Below are 26,184 nucleotides of genomic sequence, written 5' to 3'. Positions count from 1 at the left end.
CTGGGGAATAAGGTCTTCAAAGATCTAATGAATATGCTCAGATATCGATAATGCTTATTTCGTTGCAAAAAGGGAACAGGCAAAGGAATTGGAGACTTGCAAACCAGTCCACGGAGCTGAAACCCAAGAGGATTTCACCAGTTAAAAGATTAGCTGATCAGTCTTACTGTGGCCTTTTAAAAAAATACTGAAAATTGGGATTGTTTGTATGGATGTTGCAATTATATTGTGCATGAACTCATGTAGCGGGCATTCTTCATGTGATAACAGTACTGCTCTCTTGTTCTCACAGGGCTGATGAAATCGAGATGATCATGACAGACCTTGAAAGAGCAAATCAGGTAGGATTTTAAATGAGGCCCTCATAAAATTCTAAGTATGACTTTGATTTTTTTTTTTTCCTTCTCTTGGATTGCATGACAGTTCTTTTATATGCACTTAGCAGTCATAACTGTGTAGAGTAAGAAAATATGCAAATTTAGAGAACAATACAACTCTTGAGGGATACCCTGTAAGGATTGTATGCGCAGTAGAGTAGTCCTTGCCATGTACTTACTTTCTAATAATTTAAACTTAAGTTTCCCACTATAGTTATTCTTGGGTTAACATTTCTAAACCCATCATGTTGGCCTCTACTCAGACATGCAGAGTAACTGATTAACCCAAATTGAAGGGCCTCTGCCCTGCAGCAGTGGCAGGGCTGCCAGCAGCCTGACCTGGGGAGGCCTAACCTTCTGCTGCAGCTCCAGCTTTTGTGGACTTATCTGGACTTTTCTTTTTCCTTCCTTTCCTGATATGTTTTATTGGCATGTTAGCTTTTAGCGAGGGTTGGATCAGACTGTGCCATGCAGGAGAACAAAGGAATTGCAGTTTGTTCCTGCAGATGCTAATCTGGTAGCCTGTGAAATGTCTATCCCATGTTCCCTGACAGTGAACACTCTCCCAAGAAGGTGGCACAATCGTATTGAGCTTTTTAAAATAAAAAGTTTGTGAAAAAACCAAACCCAGCACCCAAGCAAAGTGTCCTTCTGGTCCAGTCTGTACTTTGAGTGACTGTTTGAGGTGATGAAGGAGATGTGTATGGACGTGCAGGATTCATGGGTGATATGTGCAGTGGGTGATGGTTTCACAGAGGGAAACCTCAACCGGGCATTTGCTTATTGTAAGGAAGATGGGGACAGATGTTTTAGCAGGGCCTGTAGCGATAGGACAAGGGGTTACTATTTTAAACTAAAAGAGGGTAGATTTAGACTAGATACAAGGAAGAAAGTTTTCATCATGAGGGTGGTGAAACCCTGGCCCAGGTTGCCCGGAGAGGTGGGAGATGCCCCGTCCCTGGAAACATTCCAGGACAGGCTGGACAGGGCTCTGAGCAGCCTGATGTAGTTGAAGATGTCCCTGCTCACTGCAGGGGGTTGGACTAGATGGGTCTAGTCCAACCTTGTGTTGGAAGGTCCCTTCCAACACAAACTATTCCATGGTTCTATGATTCATTAATCCCCCTGTCAGGTAAGATCAGAGATTACAGCTCTTAAGTCTCTCAGGTTATGGTTTTATAGTCCAGTTGAAGCTTACCTAAGAGCGGGTCACTTCCAGGAAGGACACTTGCACTTCCTTCCCCACCAAGCGGTCCTGCTGCGCGCCTGGTGCTGTCAGTAGTGGTTGTGGAGCCGCCCCACGAGCCAAACCAGGTCACTGATCCTCTTAAAAACTTAACTCCCCTTCCAGCTTTGGTTTGTCTTTTCCCTTTTGCTAGATCGCCTTTCAGCCCCCCCACTCCCCTGGTGCAGCTGACAAGCGTAAGCAAGTATAGTGTCCTTTACGTTAGCTCTTCATAAATTGGAAAAATACTAATGAAGCAGAAGGCAGATTTGTAAGTTGTTGGGTTGATTATTTAGTCAGTAAAAGAAAATTGGAGTTTGCACAGTGGGTTTTTAGTTCTGTCAAAGAGCTGTTGTAGACAGCATTAAATATTTATGAAAGTGCTAGTAATTATTTGAAAATCTGTAGACTTTTTAGAAATGATGTAGGTGTTAAAGATGTTTTGGTAGAATTATTTTGTGATTTTTGCAAAGGCAGTACGTTTTGCAAAGCTGTAGCAATGATTTACCCAGTAGTTTTCTTTTCTCTGAGTAGAAAGGTGGTTGTTGTTAAAGAACAGGTATTGCCGATTTCCTCATTGCCATATTAAATGGAATATATCTGTTTATACAAAAATGCTAAAGATGTTTTCCTATCTAACTGGAACAAACCTGCAATGTGGGGGGTTTTTAACTTTATTGTTTTTTTGAAAAGTTAGTCAAAATTTCTAACTGCTTATGTGCGTATTTCTTCGTTTGGTTGTAATTCAGCAAATGCTGGATCAGTCTGTAAACATCGGTGTGCAGTTCACCCAAGCTGTTGTAACGCCGGAAGAGGTGATGCCATCTCCCTTTCCCCATCTCCCCCTTCTCTGCTTCCCCCTCCCGCCCGCTGGGCTCCTCTCCCCTCCCTCACAGCAGCGTTCGCAGCTGGGGGGACCCTTCATGGAGCCCGCTGAGCTCAGTGACTCTGCAAGAAAGCGTCGATCTGGGGTGAAGGGGCCAGGTTCGTTTTCTGTGGGTTTAGCAAGTTGGCAGAGCTCAACAAGACACGGGAGAGCAGGAGCACCGAGCTGAGGGGTGTGCGGGGAGCGTGCGGCCCCGGCGGGGACAGGGAGGGGAAGCCCCCGCGCGGAGGAGCCGGAGCCCCGAGCTGCCGCAGGGGCTTCGTTCCCCTAGTCCTTGTCTTGTGCGATGCTTTACCTTTAACACTGCTATAAATTATAACTAAGTAATCTTTGTAGCAGCAATTCACGTGTTTTACCTCTTTATAGTTGAAGAAAAAAAAAACAAACCCTGGAAGAAATTAAATCCATTGCACAGGCCAGAAAGTGAGTTTTGCATCAGGCTGAAGTGTTACAGTTGCAGAAACAAGTACTTAATGTAATTATGTATTTAATAGTCAAATTAACATTTCCTTTTACCATTTACGTAAGTACTTATTCCCCATTACTAAGGCCACCTTTAAAGAGTAATGCTCAGCGTGGCTCCTACTTTGAGGACAGACTGCCTTGCTGATTTTGATGTGATGTTTTGCTGCTCTGGAATTAGCGCTGACCCAAACGACGGGGATTCAGAGCAGAGATTTACAGAACAGCAAAATGTTTCCACTGAAAATGTGAAACATATTTGCTGTAAATTTTTAAACGTCTGATATTTCTTGAAAATCCCTTTCTCATTTACTGCCCTTTTTAAATCCAGAGCTGTCATTTCTGAACTTTCCTTGCTTTGAGAGGACACTCCTCTGACTCTTAAGAGGTGGGGAGTGCCGTTTCCCCCTCCAGTTCTGCAGTAAAAGGAGCGGGTGAATGTACTCACTGACGTTGATCCAGGTGTCTGTATTCTGGGTGGTAGAAGCCACGAGGACAGAGCTGATGTAACTCCCACCCTCGTGTCCTGCTGGGTGAAGCATGGTAGCTTCGTGGACCATCCTTAGTCTTCAGACTCCATCACCTCTCTTCTCCCATTGTTTTTGCCTCATTTGGATCCTCAGATTGTTTCGTGCAGGAGCTTTCTGGGCTTGTTTGTGTGCTATCATCCCCAGAAGAAATTACGAGCTCATAGAAATAATTACCTTTAAATACCAGTGAGCTTTGCAATTTTCTGCTTAGAAAGAAAAAGGGGTAGTGACCGCAAAGCTGTTTCTCTCCATTGTGTTGTTAACTCAAGGTCTAAACTGAATTTTGGTCCAAAGCTTAACCCTAACCAACGAGAGAAAAAAATCCGTCACTTGAGCGGAGCGAGCTGGGGTGGAGGGTTTGGAGGCGGCTGCTGGAGGGAGCGATGTGGTGGCCGCTGGGATGACAGCCCTTTCTCAGCTGCTAATCCAGGCACTCAGTGTGGTTAATCCAAGAGTTTCAGTGGGGTTTTGCAGCAGGGCTAGTCTCATTCAGACTGACAAAGCCCAAGCAGAGTGATTTTAAGTACACCGATTTACACCCTCACAGGGTGAGACGGGTCCTGGCTGGGAGGTGGGTGTCAGTGGTGGCATGTGGAGTGACCCTTCCAGTTGAGAGGTCTTGAGGGGTATAAACCAGAACAAAAAGGACAAGAACGGCACATTAAAACGGCTGGTCTACCTACGGCTGCCTCGAGGGGCCGTTAGCTTCACGACGTGTGGCTTTAGCAGGGGTGTAAGCCCGAAGCCAATAGCCCCCGCTTGCTTCAGCAGTCAGATGCGACTGCATCATCTGCAGGACCCCAGGAGAGCTGTGGGCTGCGGCGGCGGGGTCTGTTACCCCTCTCTGTTCTTCTCCTCGTCCCCCAGGTTGTGTGACTTGGACGGCTTGGGTATGTGAAGGGCTGAAGTCAAAATATAACTAAATGCAATAGGAATTGCTTATTTTCACTTTACTAACACACTAGCTCGATAACGAAAATACCCTGAGAGTTCACCTCGCATTTCCATGAAGATTTAATAATCCTGTAGTTTTGGGAAGGGACTCGTTTTATTAAGATTTCATTTTGCACAATAAATCACTGCATATTTTCTGATATGCTACGAAGTATAATAATAAATAATTAAAACTAAACTACCCTTACTTGTCAAAATAAATGATTTATCATAGTTTGGGATATAGCATCTTTGAATTTTTTATTGTTTGATTCCCAGAATGTTATAATTTCCAATCAGTGAAGTTAATGAAGCTCCAGTGTACTTTTCTGCATTTGCCACAGTTACAGTTGTGTGAATGTATATTTTACACAAATATTTATGGTTAGCACTTCTCTGTACCATTTCAAGTTGACACCTTTCTCCTAAGTGTTTATGGCAGTAAGTCACCAACCTTTGGGATGACAAATTTATTCAAATGAATTATCCTTCTGTTTCTATACTTCACCTAGCAACCTGGAATCACCCAGATGTGGACGAGAAAATCTGAGATTTCTGTTGCAAAGAGTAATTCCTATGTTGTGAATACAGAAATACTTTGGAGTGTTAAATTTATTTAAAAAGAGAGGGAGGGGTTCATTTTAAGGTTTTGATACTGAGTCTAAGTTTGCGGTTTCATGTCATTGAGGTATCTAGATCTGTTTACTGGCTTTATTCAGTTCACATTGTTTCCAAAAAAAAAAAAAAAAGTCTAATGGGCTTTGTTATTTGGGCTTCCTGAAAAAAAGAGTGGTTTTTCATTTTTAAAAGAAAAAGAGAAGAACTTCCATTAGGATTGGTTGATCCTGGGTTATTGTATTTTAGTCCTGAGGAGGAGGAAATAGATTTGAAAAAGACTCAGCTATACATATCCTTAGATTTTAGGTGTAATAACAGAAAGAGAACATAGGAAATTTTTTTTTTTTTTTTTTTTTTTTTTTTTTTTTTTGTGTGGACTATATTGTAAAAGTTATAGAAAAAAAATATTCTTTTTTCTTTTGTGTCTATGCCATGTTATCCCTGTGGAAAAGCAAAATGTCTCCATTTTGTTTTCTTTACATCTTCACAGTACTGATAGTGCTCCAGGATTTCTACTTCTTATATTTTTCTGCAGAAAGAAAGTCAAATACAAAAACTTCTCCTATCAATAAAACAGGAACAACGGTTCTTTTGAAAATACATAACCATTTATTAAAGAATCTGGACTGGATCAGTACCATTTATTTCAGGGAAATGTAATGTTAGATTTTAAGATCTGTAGAGGAAGGGTTACTGAGTTTAAGCATTCTTTGGAACCAGCCTACCACTAAAATACATTGAACAGTATCTGCTATAGAAGTAGAAGGAAAACCTCACCAGGGCATTTTAGCGGAAATGCTGTTCTCAAGGTTATTGTTTTATTTCATTGAGTATGGTACCTTCCTATCTCTAACAAATCACATTGGAAAATGGTTTGAAAAGATATTCCCACTAAGTGAGATTGCTATAAAATATGTATGGTTTTGAGCAGCAGATGGAATAAATTCTCCTCTTTCACTTAGCGACATAAATGCAACGAGGGTTTTGCTCTGACCCGCCAGTGGTAACAAAACCCGTGACAAGGCAGTCCTTGATTTTATGGTTCCACGAAGAAAGGTATTCATCTTGTCATGAGTCCTTCATCTGCACCAAGGCTAACGCAGATACCGCCAGAGTATTTGCTTTTCATTTCTGACTCCCTTTGCAATGAACAATCCTCTGCTGTCGTGGCGTGCTATAGCCCCGCTGCATTCAGCAAAGTTACGCCATTTTATAGCAGATGACGTCATTCACTTAATCCTGTGATTTCACTAGCTGTAAAATGGGAATAATAACATTTACTTTATAAAGTGCATTGCAATCCTTGCACGGAGAAGAGCTGTATAAAGGCAAAATATGGTTAATACTATTTTCATACAAACACAGGAGTTTCCTGTAAATGCTTGGCTTTCAGTGGGAATACATTTATCTGGCAGCCTTTCAATGTACAAAGGAAAGTGCAGTAGCCTGAAGACAAGAACGAAGACAACCCAACCTCTTCTGTTTCTTGGACTTTTTTTTTTTTTCCTTTTTTTCATGTAATTCTCCATTGCTGGAAAAAATAGGTGCCAGAGCCCTGAAGAGTCTTTCATGTCACAGATTTTCTGATAACGTTGCTGTTGTTCTGTGAAAGCTAGGGTTGTTTAAAGGTTTTAAAATAAATTTTTATATCTCAAAAGTCAGAAAATTAAAGCACATTGAACCAGTGTGCTTTAACTGATCTCATACTCTGAGAACATAGCTTTTGCGGCAGCTTGCAAGTAAGAATGTCAGCTTCAAGCGCTTAAAACCAAGCATGGTGATTACTGCCATAACCGGGCTCATTAACTTCAGCAGAATTACTTGTGATAATATATACTCCTAGCCCACAGGAAGATTTTGCCACGTATAGCACTGAATTTAGCATGTAATAAGGAAATATAGTTTGGCTGGTGGAACTTTAAGGGAAAGGTTATACTTTTTTGCTTGTAAGTATCTCATTTTGCTATTCACACCACTGGTCTTTGATCAAATTAACATTTTACTTTAAGTACAAGAGCACTCAGTTCATGCTATTCATTATCTTGTCAGGAAACAATAAGAATAATTTAAACTGGATATACTGTGTAAGGCTTTTTTTTTTTTTTTAATTGGGAAGCACACGGCAGCATTACGATCATGACCTACTGGCTTCACTGTGAACAGTACAATATTTACATTCTGTATTAAGGAGAATGAAAGTATTTTGAAATCTTTTGTTACCAGGGAGGTGGCTCTATGCTGGAAAAACAGCGGTATGGAAATGAGGAGGAATTGTATGAGCTATCGAGAAAAATAGCATTTTTAGACAGTGCTGGATTTGCACGATCTCTACCAAGGCCAGTAGTGTGACTGTCACTGGTCATCGTGATTTTTCTGTGCTGTGCGTTGTAAATTTGGAAGTGAGAAACCAAGAGTTTGAGCACTGACTGATGACAAGCAACTGTACTATGGCGTACATATTTCTTAGCCAAAGTGGAGTAGTTTCACACAAAGAGAAGGTTGCGTGAACTTTCCAGTGGCTCCAAGTTGTGCAAGATTGCTAGGTTTTAGCCATTTTCCATACTGGGCGTCTGTCTCTGGCTGCACTCTCTTTTCTTATGTCAGGAAAAATTGTTCAACCATTTCTAAGAACAAGATTAGGAAAAAAAATCCAGTTTTCCCCACATGTTACGAGTTGTTCTCGCTGCTCTGGTGAGGAGCCTGCTGTGCCCATACTTAAGAGAAGGGGCTTGGCACTTGATGAGGGAGGGTTTGCCTTTTTCTCAGGGTTGTATCTTCTGTTGCTTCAAGTAGCAAAAGGAAAAAAAAAAGCCCCAAGTTTGGCCAGCCTATAAGCGCCTGAAAAAAACCCGAGTTCACACAAACTCAACAGAATCTGGTTTGAATTTGTCAGCTTTGATGTCCGTGCCTGTCCCAAGCACGCTACGGTCTATCACTGCGCCGGCTGGGTGAACGTTAACCAGCCAGGTTTTTCTTCTCTGGGTTGTAACGTAAGGTTCAGTGCCACTTTGACGGGGAGCACTGGGAGGGGAGACGCTCCCCCAGGCTGCCCCTGCCGCGACGGGGAGACGGGCAACGCCGGCGTGAGAGCACGGAGAGCGACGAGCGGAGAGGGGCTTCGTGGTGGGGAGGGAGGGAGGAGAAGGACCGGGACGGGGCTGCTGCGAGGACCTTTGGAGAAGAAGCAACAAGGAAGAGGAAGGGAGGAAATCGTGGGGGTAAGACTTAATTCTAGAAGTTTGTGCGATGTACGAGCTTGCTTTTGCCTACCTGAAGCTAAAGGCACCGTGAAGCTCAGAGAAGACCAAAACGGTGCTTCCAGTGGCCAAAATGAGTTGGAAAGGGGACAAAGTGGCAAACAGAGAGGGGTAGGAGTCAGGGGGACAAAACCTGAGGCTTTTGCAGGGCAGCGGCACCGCAGCCGCTGTGCGGGGTCTCAGGTGCAGGCGAGCGGGTGAGAAACGGCCAAGCGCAGCCCGTGCCGCGCGGCGGGGTTGTGGTTGACACCACCGTGCGCGGCGCCCGAATGGAAATACGCGGGGGGCTCGGGGAACCCGGATAGCCCAAAATGGGGGTTGTGCCAGTGCCTTCGTTAACGCTTCTGAAGCACTTAGATCCTTTGGTGGTGGAGACCAGAGGAAGCGATTAATCCTGTCGCAGAGGAGGGTGGGATTAGTTTGCAGTAAATAAACCGCAGAGGTCACACACAGAACAAGCAGGACAAAGCGAAATACTCATTCATCGAGCGATATTCATCCCGAGAGTTGAATGAAGCAGGGGGTATCGTCGGAAAAAAAGCATGTTACTGCGCGGTTCCAGCCTGCCTCCCAAAGCCCTGCACACAAGGGGTGGTCGAACATACCCACGGCCTCGGGGTTGGCTTTTCAAAACTTCTGAGTGCTTAATTTTGAAACTGTACCATTCTTTTAACAGGTTTTTATGCGTAATTTATAATTTATATTGCAATGGCACCCAAAAGTGCTTTCCAGGCACTGAACACATCTGTAATTCTGGCTCTAAAAAGCTTCCATTCTGGAAGAGAAAAGAAAAATTGACCAGTATTTCCCAAACAGAATTGCCCAAAGTTTCCGTTGATGTATTTTTAACAATGCATAGTATGAAATCGTGTCTAATATTATTCGCAGGATTGCAACAGGTGTTCTGAATTGGCTGGGGAGGCTGTGCAGAAAGGGCAGCTGACAGCTTACTGTATATGCAGATGTAACATCTATTAGAAATATCCTCTGTGGTTTGCTCGCATGCAAGCTGAATAGATTCTCAAAACAATGCTGCTGTGAATGGAAGCCATCAGCGGAATTGCTTAAGGCTGCAAAACCCATTACTTATACAGCAGTAGATGCAAGAGCGAGTGCCACAGTGTAGTAACTTGTCCTGCTTTGCTGGAGTTGTTTAGCGGTTATTAGATCAATATATGTACATCCACATCTAATAAAGTGCAAGAAAATAATTTATCTCAATCTGTATTGTTAGCTCATTTTTTTTGTCCTAATATTATCCAGCTGCATAAACAACGTAAACTTTCTCTTTTTGTGCCTTTTTAATGCTGCTGCCATTTTTTCACGCACAGAATAGGTTGTGTCCCGTGATTATTAGAGCCATGTTACCGTACTTTTCACACTTACATTTTAATTACAGCTGTAGAACCTATGCAAAATCATCTATTATAACGTTGTGAGCAAATAGCACAGATGATGCATTTAGTATTTGATTGCTGTTAGTTTACTGATTGTTTAAACATGCAGACAGTCCTTGCTTTGACTAGTAAGTCTAAGACCACGCACACACACAGGGTTATAGGTTTTATATTTGCTATTTTAGATGACTTCGGTTTTCAAAAGGATTAGCTGGGAAAGCAGGGAGTCTGGCACCCAGAAATATGGCAGCTTCGGTGGCTTAAAATTGAATTTATTATTCAATGAAGGAAGGGACCCATGAGAGCAAAAGTTGGTCAAGAAAAGTTTTGGCCTTGGTTGGTGGTAGTTCGTGGGTTTGGAAGAGCTGGTGATACGTCTTGGGGTTGGAGGTAGAAAATTATTTTAGCTATTTTCTGCTGAAAGTGCAGCATGATTTGCATGGAGTAGCCCAGGTGAAAAGCGGTCATTACTCAAGTAGGTAGGCAATGTGGTTTTATAAAAATAAACCAGATTTTTACAGAAGAGGGAAGAAAGTCTGACCAGGAGGAGTATACACTGTAAAAACAACCAGGTTTTGTTCCGCTTTCTTAACAGAAGCTTATACGCAGTTATGGAAAGGACTTTGCTGCTATTTATTGCCTGAAGTTACTGATCCATCTGTCTCTACCCAAACTCCTGTACAGACAATCTTTCCTCATAATTCTGCCTTTCTGCTTTCTGTTATTATTCAGTATTGGTATGGGAATTTTGTCTGGTAGCCAAGTCACAGGCTTATCAGATATTGCATAAATCCTGAACAGTTGGTAACTGATCTGTGCAAAATTGTCAGTTTAGGGTTAAATATTGTTGAATAAATAGACCTGCTGAAAGAATAGAATCTAACAATTCATGTTTGGGGGAAATAATTACTGAAGAAAGAGCCCACAACATTGTATGTGTGTTAGAGAGAATGGTCAGAATATCTTTTAATTCAGCATTTACCCGTGAGAATTGTTCCCATGAGGAACCTTGCAATAAAATCTGCTTGGTCTATGAGAATAGAAAGAAATTGAATAAAAAGACTCCATTTCCACTTGTATTTATTCAGTCTGGGAAATTCAGTGGGCCGCAGCATTAGTATCAGCAGGGGATTCCTTGCTCCTAGCGTTAAATTACTGTCATAATCGCTCAATTATTTCTTCCTTGTACTGTTTAAAATAAAAATCCATCACATTCTATGTTTTTTTCTAACATTTATTAGGTTGAGTGTTTAGGAAAATCAATTATATTCAGTCAGGCATGAATTGATGAATGTTCTTGTAATAATTGTCAGTTGTTAAACTGAATGTACTTTCTCTCTTCACCCCTTTTCATTTCCTTCAGAGGGCAGAGGTGGCTCAGAGAGAGGCAGAGACCTTAAGGGAGCAGCTCTCATCAGCTAACAAATCTCTCCAACTTGCTACGCAGATCCAGAAGGCACCTGATGTGGTGAGAGAAAATATTTACTGACTCTTACAGGTTTCTGACATTCCTGCAGTACAGCTCTTTCAATTTATGCTCACAGCTATAAAAATACCTGTTCGGAGTAGTATTTTAACTGAAATGGAACTGTGTTCCTTTGGGATTGCAGTTTGCTTAAACTTCTGAGGGGGTTGGTGGCTGCAGAAGACCATGGGAAGGATAAAGGTCACTCTGCCCCGTGATGACTGGGCTGGGGATCCATAACTCTCTGTGGCTGCCGGTCCAGCTGGATAGCAGCAACTCTCAGAAATGATTTCGCGTTGGCAGGAGCGTCAGCAGAGGAAAAACAAAGGCAGCGATGTGGTATAACAGAGTGCGGGTGGGCCATCAGCACATGCCGCCTGCAGGGCACAGCGGAGGCATGGAGCTCCAGACTGAGGGGACCAGCTTTGCCCAGAGTTGGCTGCATTAGCAGGGACCTGCTGCCTGCCCATTTCTGCGTCTTGTTACTTAGTGTATGGGCTGTGAGAGGACCTAGAAATAAATTCACCTGTAAACCCAATAAAAGAAGCTTAGAAGATTGAGAAGATCTCCTCTACTCCTAAAGGTTTGGCTGGTTGTTGCCTTCACTGTGTGTTTCTAAATAAAGCAAACCCTGCTGTTCGGGGAGGTTGGTAGCTCTGACTCTGCTGGTCGGACCTTGCAGGCACAGAGTGCTATTACAGGACTCCAGCTGGTCCCGGGTTAACAGGTATCACAGATCAGCAGACAAGATTATTTTGATTTTTGTTTGCCAAAGGAGAAATAGGAGTATTTAAATGTAACTGTGCAATTAAGTGAAATTTAGTCTGCTTCTAAACAGCAGATTTAACAAACAAAAGAAATCACGCTCCTTATATTGCTTTTTCTCTTGCGAGCCATATACGTGCTTGACACTGATATCGGAAAAACACATGGTTGCCTTTAAGACGCATTTAAAGGGAATGAGTAACAAACTGTAAGTCCTCCAGATTGATTTGGTCATCTATTAATACGACCCAGTATTTTCTCAGAGAAGTCAAAAGATAGACAAGCAGGCTGCAAAACAAAAAATAAAAAACTAAAAAAGCCTGAATATCACTTGTAACTCTGAATTACCTGCCTCTTCCTATCTTGTGTCCTAGTCTTATCATTATTTTAACATTAGGTCTTTCTTGTATTTAATAGTACTTCTGCACTTCATTTATATTTAATATGACAACTACTGCAGGATGAAAATGATCATTATCTATCTTATTTCAGACTCGATGTTCTAGTCTCAATAGGCACAAGCAGCAGATGATTATACAACTTGTGATGTTTCATGCAAGCAAATTAGAGGGTTTTTCAAGTTAAAAGTATAATTCAGTGTAATAGGAGAGCGTTGTTAACTGCTGTTCGTACATGTAGCTTTCTGTGAGATACAATGGTATGTAGTCACCGAGAATCAAGCTAAATGTTTAGAAGATACGGAAAAGGTATTTTGTTGTGCCTGTATTTTGCAGAAAAAAGGGTATGGAGTATATTTTAATCTGCTGCAATACCGTCTTGAATTGTAAGGAAGGTGCTTGGGTGACAGCATTGGTGGGTTGAATTTTCAGCTCTCTCACCATAGGGTCTTTGGTATAATGCTTACGATCATGGTCTCTCTTGGTAAATGGATTCTTTCCTACTTCACTGGTGTTTTCTAAGGAACAGCCATTAACCTTTGTAAGACACGTTTTAGGCTTTTTAATGGAACATGCGTTCATCCTTGGGCTGCCTCATGCTCCCCAGATCTGCACAAGGATTTCCTTACGTTCTTCACGGGAGAGAGGTTCAGAGCTCTCCGATGCATTATAGCTGTTGATCTCTTAACACAAAAGGAGGCAAAAGAGATGGTACAACTAGTCTGTATTGTCTTTTCTGAATAGATCCTACCTTCTTAACTTCTCTGTCCTCTCTTGTTTCTTGTCCTGGTGGAAAGTCGATCTAGTGAGGAAGTTTCAGGCTTGAGGATAGATTTTGCAGCTGTGGGAAATGGGAAGATGAAATACCCTGGTTTAGGAAAGGGAATTTCTGGAAGTGGACACCATAGGGAGAATGGCCTTGTCTTAACAACTGTCACTTCCATCTTCATCCCCATGAAAGAGAGGCTTTAGATGCTAGCAGTAATGTTAACAGCAAACGATTTTCATGGAAGGAGCAAGTTCATTGGAAGTAGCACTTTGGGGCAATTTTTTACAATTTTGCCTGGAACGTGTGGCATGCGTAGGAAGAGCCAAAGGCACATGACTCTGCCGTTCCTGATTAAGATATTCTGCTCCATTACTTCAGAATATTTTATCTGATTAGTATTTTGTAAGCACAGATTTTCATAGTTGTCAAAGCATTTGGACTATTAATAATAAATAGATGTAAATAGAATCCCTTTACTTTCATGGCTGCGTTTTTCCAGTACGCTTATGAAATAGGGACATTTATTCTCTCCATTATCACTATTTTACCAAGGAGCTGTCCTGGGCATTAGAAGGGTTCATCTTCCAGATTCACACAGTCAATCACAGAAGTCCCAAATTTAGAGATTATTTCTGTCTCTCATGCCACCCGATGCCATGCTCGGGCCTTACCGCACTGCCCTTAATTCAAGCTTGTTGCCCTTTTCATTTATGTGGTCTGATTTTTTTTTTCACATTAGGAGCAGGCCATCGAGGTGCTAACACGGTCCAGCTTGGAAGTAGAACTGGCTGCAAAGGAACGGGAAATCGCCCAGCTCGTAGAAGATGTCCAGAGACTCCAGGGCAGCCTCACCAAGCTGCGGGAGAACTCCAGCAGCCAAATCTCACAGCTGGAGCAGCAGCTGACCGCCAAGAACAGCACGCTTAAAGTAAGGCTCGGCTCTGTGCTCAGCGGCTTTTGAAGGATATAAATGACGTACCAATATTGGGTTTTACTGACTTAAGTTTTCTGTGGTTCTGAGAGGCACCGTAAAAGCCATTGACTTCTTCAGGATGCTGTTGAATTCCGGTTTCTGTGACATTTCATTCTAAGTGATCACGATTTTGTTGAAATGTAATTTACCTAGTTCTCTTGTTTTGAAAGTTGTTTTTGCACAACGTGGCTGCCTTTAGAATTAAAACCAGCAACAAAACCCAACATATATTTACCATGGATATGTAGTGAAATAGCTGAACTGAAAAGGCACAGAAGATCCTCCTTAGGTTTTAAAACTTTTAATTCCCACTCCAGTGATTGGTATTGCAGATTTACCAGGAATGTTTATTGTGATATGGTCTATCTTTGAATTTACCTGCTACTTCCTCCAGTTCTCTCCACTGGAAAAGGGAAGCGTATCAATCAGAGCAGAAAAACAGTAAAATCAAGACACAGAGAGAAAGCTTTTTAGTCTTAATAACTGTTTAATTATTTTTTTAACTGTGTATTTGCTGCACGGTAATTCCCATTTATAATTAGCGGTCCAGTCCTATACTTATTTGCATACAAGTAGCACTGCACTAAAAGCAGAAGAAACATTTAAAAATTTTGTGAGTGACCCTTTTACCTTTTGCTTCAGCAGCTTTACTTTCTTTGGGCGCTAGCCCACACAGTTTTGATCTATCAGTAAGCATGAGAAATGTTTCCTGACATGTGTTATGAATCAGTTCTCTGTAACTCCTTTCTCTTTCATTGTTCTACCATCTATGAGCTTCAAAGTGTAAACAAGATAAATTTATCTATTCCATTAAAGACTTCATAGTTTTGCAGGTTTTATAGTCTGAGAGTTTTTTGAAAGCAGAAGGCTGATAGTACCCACTTAGCTCTGACTGTGGCGTGGGTAGCTTTCCTCTATCAGAATGATTTAATGTGCAATTGAAACTCTTACAAATTGTTCTAATTCTGACTTTTTTAGTGGTTACTAGTTTTGCTCTGGTGCAGCATAATTTATGTGGACAAATACCTGTTAGGCATGAAAGACAAAGTGTTGCATTCGCTATGCTTTCTGCATGTTTTAAGTCAGCCTTGCAGAATTTTTATGAAAATACAGTAGAGCAAAGGAAACCTGTTACGTTCTTATATCGCCGGTATCGGTCTCTGCCTGTTTGTCACCATGTGGGCACCGCTCTTAATGAGGGAAGAAGGAGCTGGCCTGGTTTTGAGGGACACATTTTGCTAGCTACGCCCATGCTATGGGGTCTCTTTATTTTTTCATAAAGCCTGATAGAAAATATCTTGAGTCCCTGCACTTCACAGATTTTCTGGGAATAAAGCATGTTCCTGGTGAGGTCTGTATTAGCTTAGCCATTAACTTCAAAGAGAATAGGATCATAGAAATGACAGAGCAAGTCTTTGATTTTCATTTCAGTAATCTCCTTCCATTTTCTCATAGGCTTGCCCAGCTAATGCTCTGTAGTTAGGTTCCTGTTGCTAGTGTCTGATGCAATGACTCTATTGATAAAGTTTTAATCTTTTCAACCCTCTTTAACCCTATTTGTTGCACTATAAAAATATTTCAAAATACATACTTTTACCCCAAAGTGCTGGGAAGACCTGTGTCTGAGATCTGTTGTACAAAGAACCAAATCTCAGTGGTGATATGTTGATCTCATGTTTGATTATAGAGGAATTGCTTCTAAGATAACTGAGATTGTAATGGTTGCCTCCACAAAAAATGAATCACAGTTTCACAAATTAAAGCAATGTTCTCAGACCATATCTTGGGGGAATTCTTTAATACTCTATGACTTAATGAAACAATACAGAAATACTTTCAAAATTATTGCTTCTTTATCTTCATCTGATCTAATAATCAAAACATGTCCTCTAGTAACAAGGCTTTTCTAACTATAATTATATTAACCCTTTATTGCTGGGTGTTAGAGCTTTGCTGCTACACAGTTAAAATACAACAGTGCTACTTAGCAAAGAGATACATCAAATAATCTAGGTTAATTAAATATGGGCTTCTTAGTTTATCGCTCTAAACTAAACGACGACATTAGTCCAGTAGGGTTCTTGTAATGGTTTAAGCCGCTTAACACAGCCCATACTGTTTTACCTAAGACACTTCTGTTAATAATACACTGATGATTTTAATTTTTTTAAATAACATAAGAGGGGACCCAGTCTATGCATGCTCCAGCGTGGGGTCTTTTGTACAACAAATGCAAGACAATTCCTTAACATGGAATATTTGCAAATGTAGTGTGCAGAAATGCCACCAGTCCATTCCTTCTGTCCTCTGGCTCCCTGTACTTTGTGTGTTGGAGCACGTTAGAATATATTTTGTCTGAATTAACCAGGTTGATATTTAGTGCAAGATATTAGTTCCTCCAGATTGTCTCACAGCTTGAACCTTTGTTATACCATGTTCTGTGCATTTTACAGGGTTCTTTTGAGACAATTACCATACTAATACATTTTAAAACAGTCGTTGACTGGGAAGATGCCAAGTGCCTAAATGGTCTGCTTATATACAGGCATTGCATTCTCAGTTGTTTAGTTTATATTGTTTAGTAAAGTATACGTTGAGGTGCAGATTTTCCATGGCAACGATCTCTATATTAGGTACTTGGGAATGATGGATGTACGTGGGTTTTTATACAATTCAAAGTAAAAGATTGCTGGTTGCCGTACTGCTATAACAGCATACAAGTACCTGAGAGTCCAAAACAGCTTCATTCTGTCAACCTTTTTTTGGGTTTTTTTAAAAACTGTTTTGTACCTAAAATTTCCAGAAATACTTTCAGGGTATAGCATATCCCTATACATAATTGCATTTAGTACAGATTGCGTTAAAATAAGAGTCGTTAGCTTTTCTGTATTTTCCATCTGTTTCTACAAAGAGCTTTTTTCTTAGCATACTTTTGCATAAGTAACTAACATTAATCCAGGATATTACTTGTTTTAAATTTATTCCGGCACTTTTTGTACTGAGGACTAGTGTAAATAGCCAGTTATCCCTACTGTAAACACTAATCTGCTGTAGAGTCAAAAATGTCACCAGACACAGAGCTAAGGAAGAGGTGGATTGTAGCAGTATCTTCGCTTTAAGCTGTAGAACAGCAAAAAGCAGTTGGAAGCGGCCGGCAGAGTGACACGGCCGAGGAGAGCTGAAAGATGTCGTGTGGTTCAGCGAGGTCCTCCCATTGCCTGCATTGAGTTTTCAAGTTGTCTGAGTTGTCCATCATGATGCTGAGCCGCCTCACCAGTTCGGAGGGCCCTCTGGCTCACTGGTTTCATTTAAAGACCCCTCTGCAGTCCCACCGAGCCTGATCTGCTGCGTTGAAAAGCTTGGCTGGATTCCTTGTTGCAGCAACTGCATTTTGCTCAGTGTTGAGCTGTAGCTTGAGAAGCTGCTTGAACTTGTGGCACGTTGTAGCTGGCCCTCCTCAAAACTAGGAGAACTGAAGTGACACCTTGGGCCCTGGGATTACATAGTACATTTGTGTAATGAGATTTCAGCACGCGTTGGACGTTATCAAAACCTCCAGCGTCTTTAACATTTGTGGGATTTCCCTAGTCACATCAACCAGGATTTTCCTGGTTACATCAGTACAGGGTTTTTTAGCAGGGCCAAAATACCTGTAGCACTGGGTCTGCTCTAGAAAGCTAAATTGGTACTCCCTATAATTCCAGTTAGTAACTGGAATTTGGTAAGGCAAGACATGTCAGAAGAAATGACTGAAACTTGCCCTGTATTTTTCCAAGTGAAAAAAATCGATTTCGCTCAAATAGACTTTTTTTTTTTCCTTTTTAACACAATCTGAATGACTGCACAAGTTACTGAAGGCTAAGGATGCTAGGACAGAAGACCTTTTAAGAGGCTGCTCATTTCATCAATGTCCCATAGAGCGCAAATTCCACACTTAACAACTGTCTCTGCTTTCCTGCAACAGCCGGTGGTGGTGATCCATTAAGAGCTGCTTGTTGAGCAGCTGCCAGAGCAGGGCCCGTGGATTACTGCTGGGAGATGCCTCTTGTCAGCAGTGATTGTGGATTATGGTATCAAAAAGCAGGAAGAGGAATTTAAGAGGACTGCATGTTGATAACGTGGATGTCCACTTTGTCACTGCTTTAGTATACGTACTACTAGCAAGGCAGAAATGTCAGCAATGCGTAAGCTGGAAAGGATGTGATGGAAACCCTTTAAAAGATGGCAGAATAGCTGGAAGTCCAACAAAGTCCCATCGTACTGCTGTTATCTGAAGAAGCCTCATTTAAATTACTAAGGTGGCTCAGATGATGGACTCACTACTCTGTGGGTGCTGTATTACATGGTGTTTAGGGTTGCTGCTTGTACCCATTGGATAGCTTTGAGATGGGTGGTATCTACACACTGGCTTACGTGGGAAGACAGGATGGTTAAGAGGTTCCCACTTCGAATTGTTTGTCTGTCCCAGCCCTGCCGTTCACACCCCCGTAACTGCTGGTGCAGGACTTCATGGGGCTGCATTATAAACACGTTTGCTAAAATGATCCAAGTTCACATCAGCCCTTCCCTGCCTTCCCCCTGTGTCCAAACGAGGCGTGCAGGAGTGGGCGTAGGATCTTCTTGAATTCACTTCTCCACTGAAGGCAGCCTCTCCTGGACATGACGCCCTATTTTTCCTTTTCTTGTCATATATTCCTTTCCTTTCCGAAGTAGGTGCTCTGTCTTTGAGGGTAGTACATCCTTGTGTTATTTCTGTTTCCTGTGACCTTTGGGATTCTGTGCCAATTTTAACACCAAAAATGAAGTGAAGCAGAGCTAGCCTGAACTTATCCATGGAAGTTGGAAGCCAGCAAGTTCTGTTTTTTCTTTGCTTAGATCAGGTGTGCCTGCACTAAGCAAAGAAATTTTTAGTGGGAAATTAATGTGGCTTCTGCAAGCAACATAACGGCATCAATTATGTATCACTATGTTTTAGGCCGCCTGAAGCATTTATCCTGTAGTGATGAGCACTGTTGTTGGGAGCAGGGGCTCTTGGGTAAGGTCCAAATGTGTGGCATTGCGTTATGGATTGTCTTAGGAGGTTTATTTCAACGTTTGTGGCATCTTCACACCGAAGAGAAGCCATTGAGACTGCCCCAGGTCAGGCAGACCTGAGCAAAAAGACCTGTTGAGTTGGTCTCAATGTTTCATCACCGGTGTGTAATCATATCAGTTATTGCTATAAGTAACGCTTGTAAAACGACTTGGTACAGCTGTTTTGCTTGGGCATGAGGCATTGTAGAAGTCTTACAAGCCTAAGGTGTTCCAGTCAACAACAGCTTCTTCAGTCTGTTTTTTTCATGTGGATAAGGTTATCAAGGACTGTCGTATTAAGAATACAGTATGTGCCAAAGCATCCTGCTTGTTTACTCCATTTTTCAGTTGCGTAAAAATTGTAGCTGCCCCATTTTTAATACCTTCTTCCCCGATCTCTTTATTGCACACGTGACAGTGACATTGCAAACAGCCAAATTGGGACCTACTGAATTCTGTAATGCTTGGCACTCCGTAAACAAAGGAAGAGTCAGGTATAATTGTGTTTACGTTGAATTGGTTATAGTTTGTTTTCTAATATATGTAAATTAGGTATGAGTCATTAACACTCACTTGTGCGCTGCTGTATATATGGAATAATTTAAAGATGATATTGAAAGCCTGCAGAAAAAAATCTAAATAATTAAATCCATGTTCTTTCTTTTAAAGCAACTGGAAGAAAAACTGAAAGGACAGGCTGATTATGAAGAGGTTAAGAAAGAATTAAAGTAAGTGTTAAATGCTTACATAATTTTTTCACAAACTCTAGTTCAACAATGCTTGTTAAATGAAGCCACAATGTTCTTGGAACAATAAAGAATTCAGTCAAAACCACAAAGACGGGGAAATCGGGAATATTGGCAAAAATTGCATCCAGAACCAGTGCGACTGCTGTCTCAAGAGTACTCCTTTTTGCTGCAGCAGAGTATTGCAATGGCAAATAATGCAAGTGTCCATGAAGAAAAGGCGCTAAAACAATCATCCACCAAGGGTAAAAAGTTTGAAAATCCATGGTATTTTAGGTGGACCACTCTTTAAAAATCCCCAGCCAACAGCTGAATCTAATGTGGACCAGGAATTTAATGCAGGGCCTTTGGCCATAATGCCTTTTCTATGCCTTTGCCAGCCAGTGTTCAGCACTTTACCATTTTAATGCTGTGCTTGTTTCACTGTATATTTTTGCTAATATATTGTGGTTTTAAACTAAAGCCGTATATAGCCTCTTCCCCTTTCAAGGTTTTATTTAAGAGACTTAAAAGAGCCTCATTTTAAACTATAACAAGATAAGCTGTCAGGTTCAGAAGAGAAGTTTTTTGACTAGAAATATGTTTAGTGTCAAGGTTTAAATAACTGCAAGAAACTCCATCTCTTCTTTCATCATTCTGGCATTTTTGTGTGTATTTTAAGAAGACTGAAAAAATGTTACCTTGTTTAATGAGGTATTTCACATGAGGCTGGTAGTCATGTGCTTTTGTTTACACGTCCCTGGAGAATATGGAAAGCAGGTTTGGTTTTGCAAGCCCAGTGACTGCCCAGCCTCTGGTGCTGTTATATTCAAGCCACACTGGCTGCGGTTCTGCTTCGCTGCCAGCTGCAGCACGCGCTGATGTAGGTATATGGTTTCAGTCAAGCGAAATGACTTGTCCATTTCTTTGGTCATTATGTCTGAATATTAACTGGTCTCAAAAAAGCTTCATCGTTTTAGTGATACAGGTAGATACGTCCATGTTCTCTTCTGAGTTAAGGAAATGCACCTTCAGATTTCAGCCAGTTTATGCCCTCAGGTGTAAAGTAGTGGCTGGGAATTAAGCCACAACCTTCCACTTTGCTACAGGAGTTACTAAATGTGAAGGTACTGAAACAACAAATGAGTTTTAAATCTTACCTGGTTTAATGCCTTTACTTTAGATACGAAACTCATTTAGATCCCTGTATTCCTGGCAGTAATGCCTGGGGTTTTTTATTTTTTACGACACTGATTTACATGAGGGCACAGATGGGAGGGCAAGTAAGAGGTCCAGGAGAAGCCATGACACAGGAGTCTTCATATAGTGCTTCTGCCTGCTGCTGTTATTTCGAGATGAGCCTGCAGTGAAATAGATGGGAGAATCTCCGGGAAGTGGCCCTTGTTGGGTGCCAGTACATTAACTCATGGTTCTGCTGGCTGTTACAGCTTTTATATCTCCCTAATTTGTGGGTAACATTTCTTTGTCTGGGCAGGCTGGCTTTGGCTAGCTGGTGGGTGGCCTGGGGTTCACACGCCGTGCTGCTGGGTGGTGCAGGGGATTAAGAACCTCTCTGAGAGCACTGCAGATGTGTGCAATGCTGCATCGTCACAGCAGCTCATTCATGCCACCCTCTCTGCTCCCAAATGGTCCAGAAGATGTGCCAAAATCTAAAAGTGCATCACCTGGGAGTGACAGTCTGATCTGAAGTGAAATGATGACAAGTCTATTGCTATAAATCTGGTATCTCTTAGACTGAATCCTACTGTGCCTGCCTTTGTGCCCTGAAACACTGACAAATACGAGCTGCTCATAACGTGCATACGCACCAAGAAAAAAGGTATCTTAGTCAGTAATGAAGAAAGAGAATAAACTTCTCAGTTGTTTGGCACTGATGTGTTTTCCTTAATCCTCCCAAGGATGTTAGAGGCATTCCAGGCTGAGGGATCTCAATCAGCCAGTTTCTAACCTTGGAGGAACTTAACTGGATGCGCGTCAAGATCTGAGATGTGAGAATTCCTTGCTTTCTGCATTGGCTTTTGTGCCAAAAGGCTTTTAAACCTATTTTTGAGATCTGAGAGCTCTGTGTGTCCTTTCAGTTCCCTCTCGAGTAATATGACAGTGCTAACCCTCCTGCCTTTGCAGTCGGATCATAGGAACAGAAAGTCGAGCTGTCCCAATGCACACTTTGCTTTAGAGTAAGGTCTTTCAAGTCGTCTTAGATGTGCAGATTCAAGTCACAAGATCATTCCTTCAAAAAGACTGAGTCAAGATCTCATGGGCAAAGATATTCCTGGTATCCAAAGGGGAAACATTTTGCCTCCTCATATTCCTGAGGAAAGTGTCTCTTTTCTGACACATTTAGAGAGTCATTTTTGACATGTTTAACGTTCACATTTTTTGAAAAAATGAACCTGACGTAGTGAATATTCCTCCAAGGGCAATTCAAGATACCATCAACCAGGTTTCTAGTATATTTTGGGTTCTAAATGTATAGGAAATTACCTGTGAAATTGCCAGAAGGCTGTTTCAGGTAGCAAAGAATCCACTTTAAGTAGGCAGAGGTCAGTAAGTTTCCAGCCGAAGTTTGAATACGCATGCCTGCTCCGAGCTCACTGGAAAACATGGCTGCTGCAAGGTTCAGGGTACTTTCTGAAGGTCCCAGCAGGCAGCAGGTGCTCAGAACCAAAATGCATTGGTAGAGCAGCCTGTGCAACTGGAGGGCACAACGGGATCAGGGCTTTAAAGCCAGACTTTCGGTGCCGAGAACCCGATGCACACACTACGTTCAGGCTTACTTCGCACTTCCGACCAGTTTCAGTCTGGTTCTGTAGGCAGCACGGTAGTGGTCAGAGCACGTCACGCGTGCTCCTCCGCGAGCGAGCGGCTGCTTTTGGTTTAGTCTCGTCCAGAAGGAACGCGGTTGGTATGCTCCAGGACTGCTCTGCATGGCAAGCGCAAGCGCGGTAAGTGGGGATTACTGGGAGACTTGTGCTGCAAGTGTGCTGCTGATCTGAACCGAAACGGGAGAAACGCCTGTGATTTGCCGTGGGAAGTTTGCCACAAGATAAATTGCTGTTACAAATTGTTTATTTTTAAATTCAGATGGGTCTCCTTATTTGACCGTCCCGGGGACATACATTACTACGTGCTGTCCTTTCAGAGGCCGTACCCTGCAGAATACATAGAAGGATGAAACCAGTTACCTACCAGTGACTGGAGATTTTCCTAGACGAGTCTCTGTATATTTATCTCCCCCAGCACCTTGGAGTCCTGGTAGCAGAGCTGTGCCTCTGAAGAGCTGTCCCAAGAAACGCTTGCTTTCAGCAGTGATAGGAACCTGAGTAAACATGCCTGTGATGTCAGTATAATGTCACGGTCTTTAAGAACTCACGCCGTTAATGCACAACCTCTCTCCTTGACTGCCAAGACTCCATCAATAGCAGAAAAGAGGCACTTTTGCGTGCGGGTGAGCTGTTGTGCCCATGTGAAGCAGAGTCTTAACAGCATTACTTTCTGTGCTTGTATATGGGATGATGGCTGTAATCTACAGCGATTTCTGCTGGCAAGAGGTGTCATCCAGTGACGTCGTATGATGAAACTGATGGCCAGAATTTTGTGATTTTATTAATTACTATATTTGTAAGGGTGCCTGTCAGAATCGACAGTGTATGCATTGAGTACGCGCAGATGCAAAATACGTGAGGTTTGTGTCTCGGAATGACTTTTTTTTCTTGCATTTGCTGTGACTTTGCGTGATCTTGAGTGAGTCACCGAGGCCACTGATTTCCAGAGTGCCACTTAATGGGCATCTAATTCTGGATTCATGCGCAGACAGAGTTATAGAGGAGCTGGACGCCACATGGTTTGCGGCAGTTAATGAGTGCTGGGTGCCTGGCTGACTCCTAGTGGCATCCAGAACTAGTGCCTACATCTTAATACTGACCACCTGCTTTTTTTTGACCCAGTTTCCACATTTAGTACATGGTTAAACATATTCCCCCTGCTTCACAAAGTTCCTGGTGCTTTATACATGGAAAATGCTGTATAAACACTATCTATATCTGTTTACATATTTTTCTTCAACAAATGAATGGCGTCTTTGTACAAAGAGAAGCTGAAATCATTTATTGCTTCAGTCTGAGAAACTTAACGTCCTACCTGCAGCAGGCCTATTTAAAAAAATTTATAAGACAGAGCATAGTAACAAGTTTGTATTCCTGTAAAATTAGCATTTGCCAGACGATACAACTCTAGCTGAAAGACTTTGAAGGGAGACGTCCTTTGAGCGCTCAGTAGTTATATAAAATATTGACAATGAGACTATCAGATTCTTCTCTTAATGTACTTATAAATATTTGGATCTTTCATATTTCTTGAGAAATATTGTGCCATTGTGTCTTCCCTTTGCCATAGAACTAGGAGGTTATTAAAATGAAAAACTGCCTTTTAGCCTGTAGTGTCTTGGTTGGGAGGATTATTTGTGCATATTTTCCTTGATATGTGAGCTGGTGTATATTATATAAAGTACTGTAACTGCGGTGGCGATTCCCCTGTTTTGTTGCTTTGCTGCAACTTTTTCATTCCCTTCAAGCTTCACAGATAAATTTATATCGCTTTTGACAGCTTAAAATGTTATATCCTTATTAACCTTTAAATTTACGCTTTAAACTGGCCTGGTGGGATTGCATATGGAATGATTTAGATGACGCTGGAGAAAATTTTCGTATCCAATAACTAGTTTGAATAGTTATTCTATATTCATTATGAGGCTGTGTCACTGCAAGGAAAGTTGTTATCACTTGAAGTGTTGCGGGAGAGTAGGAAATGATAATGTTAATGCTCATTAGTGCAGTTGTTATGAAAAGAAGAAATAGAAAATAATTTTTTTTTCTGCCTTCCACAGTATATTGAAATCCATGGAGTTTGCACCATCTGAAAGCTCTGGTGCGCAGGTACTGAACCTACTTTTGTTTTCTTTACTTCAGCAGTTCAGTTAATTAACAAAAAAATTGTCTTGCAGTTCGTTGGTGTTGGAACGGAGAATTTCCTGTTGATGTTGAGACATATGGGTTGATCATTGTTTTCCTGATGTTTTCTTATGTAAAAAGCTGAACTGAACATTTTTTGCCTGTTAATTTCTTTTAAGTGGTCAAGGACAAAGAATGACGTTTCAGCTGTGCTGGAGCGGATAACCATAACGTTGTGAAGTTGAGTCTTTTAAAGATACTAGAGTTGGTGTACAGCTACGCTGAGATTTGTGTGTTTTTTGTACTGACAGTACGCTGAGCAAGGTTTTTAGCATTTTTAGGTCTTTGTTAGCCTTGAAAATAATGTTCAGAAAAGAAAACAAACCTTTGAGTACTGAGAAAGCAGGACAAAGCTCTGCTATTCCAGCAAATTAATCTTACTTAAGTTTAAAGGTTACGAATTAAATTCCTGTTTCTGAAATCTGAACCCAATATCAATATACTGGGATTAATTTTCAAGACGTTTTCTAATGATGAAGGGTTAGATATTTAGTGGAAGGTAAATGGCAGGTTTCTATGAGTGATTTTATTTTTGAACAAACTGTTTATGCTGAAAGGCAGCATTTCAAGGAAATGCTTAACTTGGGTCAGTTGACCTAGAAGAAATAATATAATCTTAGATCCTATTTTAATCAGATTAAAAGAAGTCTACAGCTTTGAAATCAAAAGCGTGCCAGTACCATTTTAAAATAAGTAGGAATAAGAAAATTACACATTTACACATTTTAAAGTAACACAGAATTGATGAATGATTTACAATTAAAATTAAACAGTGAATCTCTTCTATGGCTCACGCAGGAGCACTGAGCGATTCCTGCAAATATATGCATGGTGAATTCCCTAGCTGCGTTCGTGGCAGAGATGAGCACTTGTTTTCTTCTTCTGAAATCCTTTTTAGTGCCTGAGCGAGACTCTTAATGCTTTTAGAAACAAACCTCCCACTTTGATTTTCTTTAGGATGCATCTAAACCACTGGAGGTGCTGCTGCTGGAGAAGAACCGCTCCTTGCAGTCGGAGAATGCCACGCTGCGTATCACAAATAGTGACCTGAGTGGTAGGTTGACACAATTTTCGGCTCTTCTGGTTTGTTTGCTGTCTTGTAAAGGGAGGGAGGGCTGAGTGAGAGATGAGTGTCTGAGCTAATGCATGGCAGAAAGATTAAGAGGCAACAGGAACACTGAATAATGTTTGATTTCTGCAGTTTTATAGGCTGGATAATAAAATAAAACTTGGAGACCTCAGAGAGTCTTTAAAGGCTAGGAAAGAGAGGCATTACAAGATGTACCAAGTGGTAGCGTTTG

General features: G+C 41.5%; 1 protein-coding gene across 1 annotated transcript in view; it reads left to right on the top strand.

Moving 5' to 3' along the window:
- Positions 1 to 292: 292 nt before the first annotated feature.
- LOC104619316 (homeobox protein cut-like 1) overlaps positions 293 to 26,184 on the top strand; it is a gene marked incomplete at both ends in the record, with an annotated part of 35,334 nt that continues 9,442 nt past the window's right edge. The window contains 6 exon segments of the mRNA XM_010285153.1: positions 293 to 341; positions 11,049 to 11,153; positions 13,822 to 14,010; positions 19,798 to 19,856; positions 24,760 to 24,808; positions 25,841 to 25,937. Coding sequence (XP_010283455.1) covers positions 293 to 341; positions 11,049 to 11,153; positions 13,822 to 14,010; positions 19,798 to 19,856; positions 24,760 to 24,808; positions 25,841 to 25,937 — 548 coding nt within the window.

This window comes from Phaethon lepturus, unplaced genomic scaffold, assembly GCF_000687285.1.
Source record: "Phaethon lepturus isolate BGI_N335 unplaced genomic scaffold, ASM68728v1 scaffold37080, whole genome shotgun sequence".
Lineage (NCBI taxonomy): Eukaryota > Metazoa > Chordata > Aves > Phaethontiformes > Phaethontidae > Phaethon > Phaethon lepturus.
Note: the sequence above shows the minus strand (reverse complement) of the source record. Positions and strands in the feature narration are given on the sequence as shown.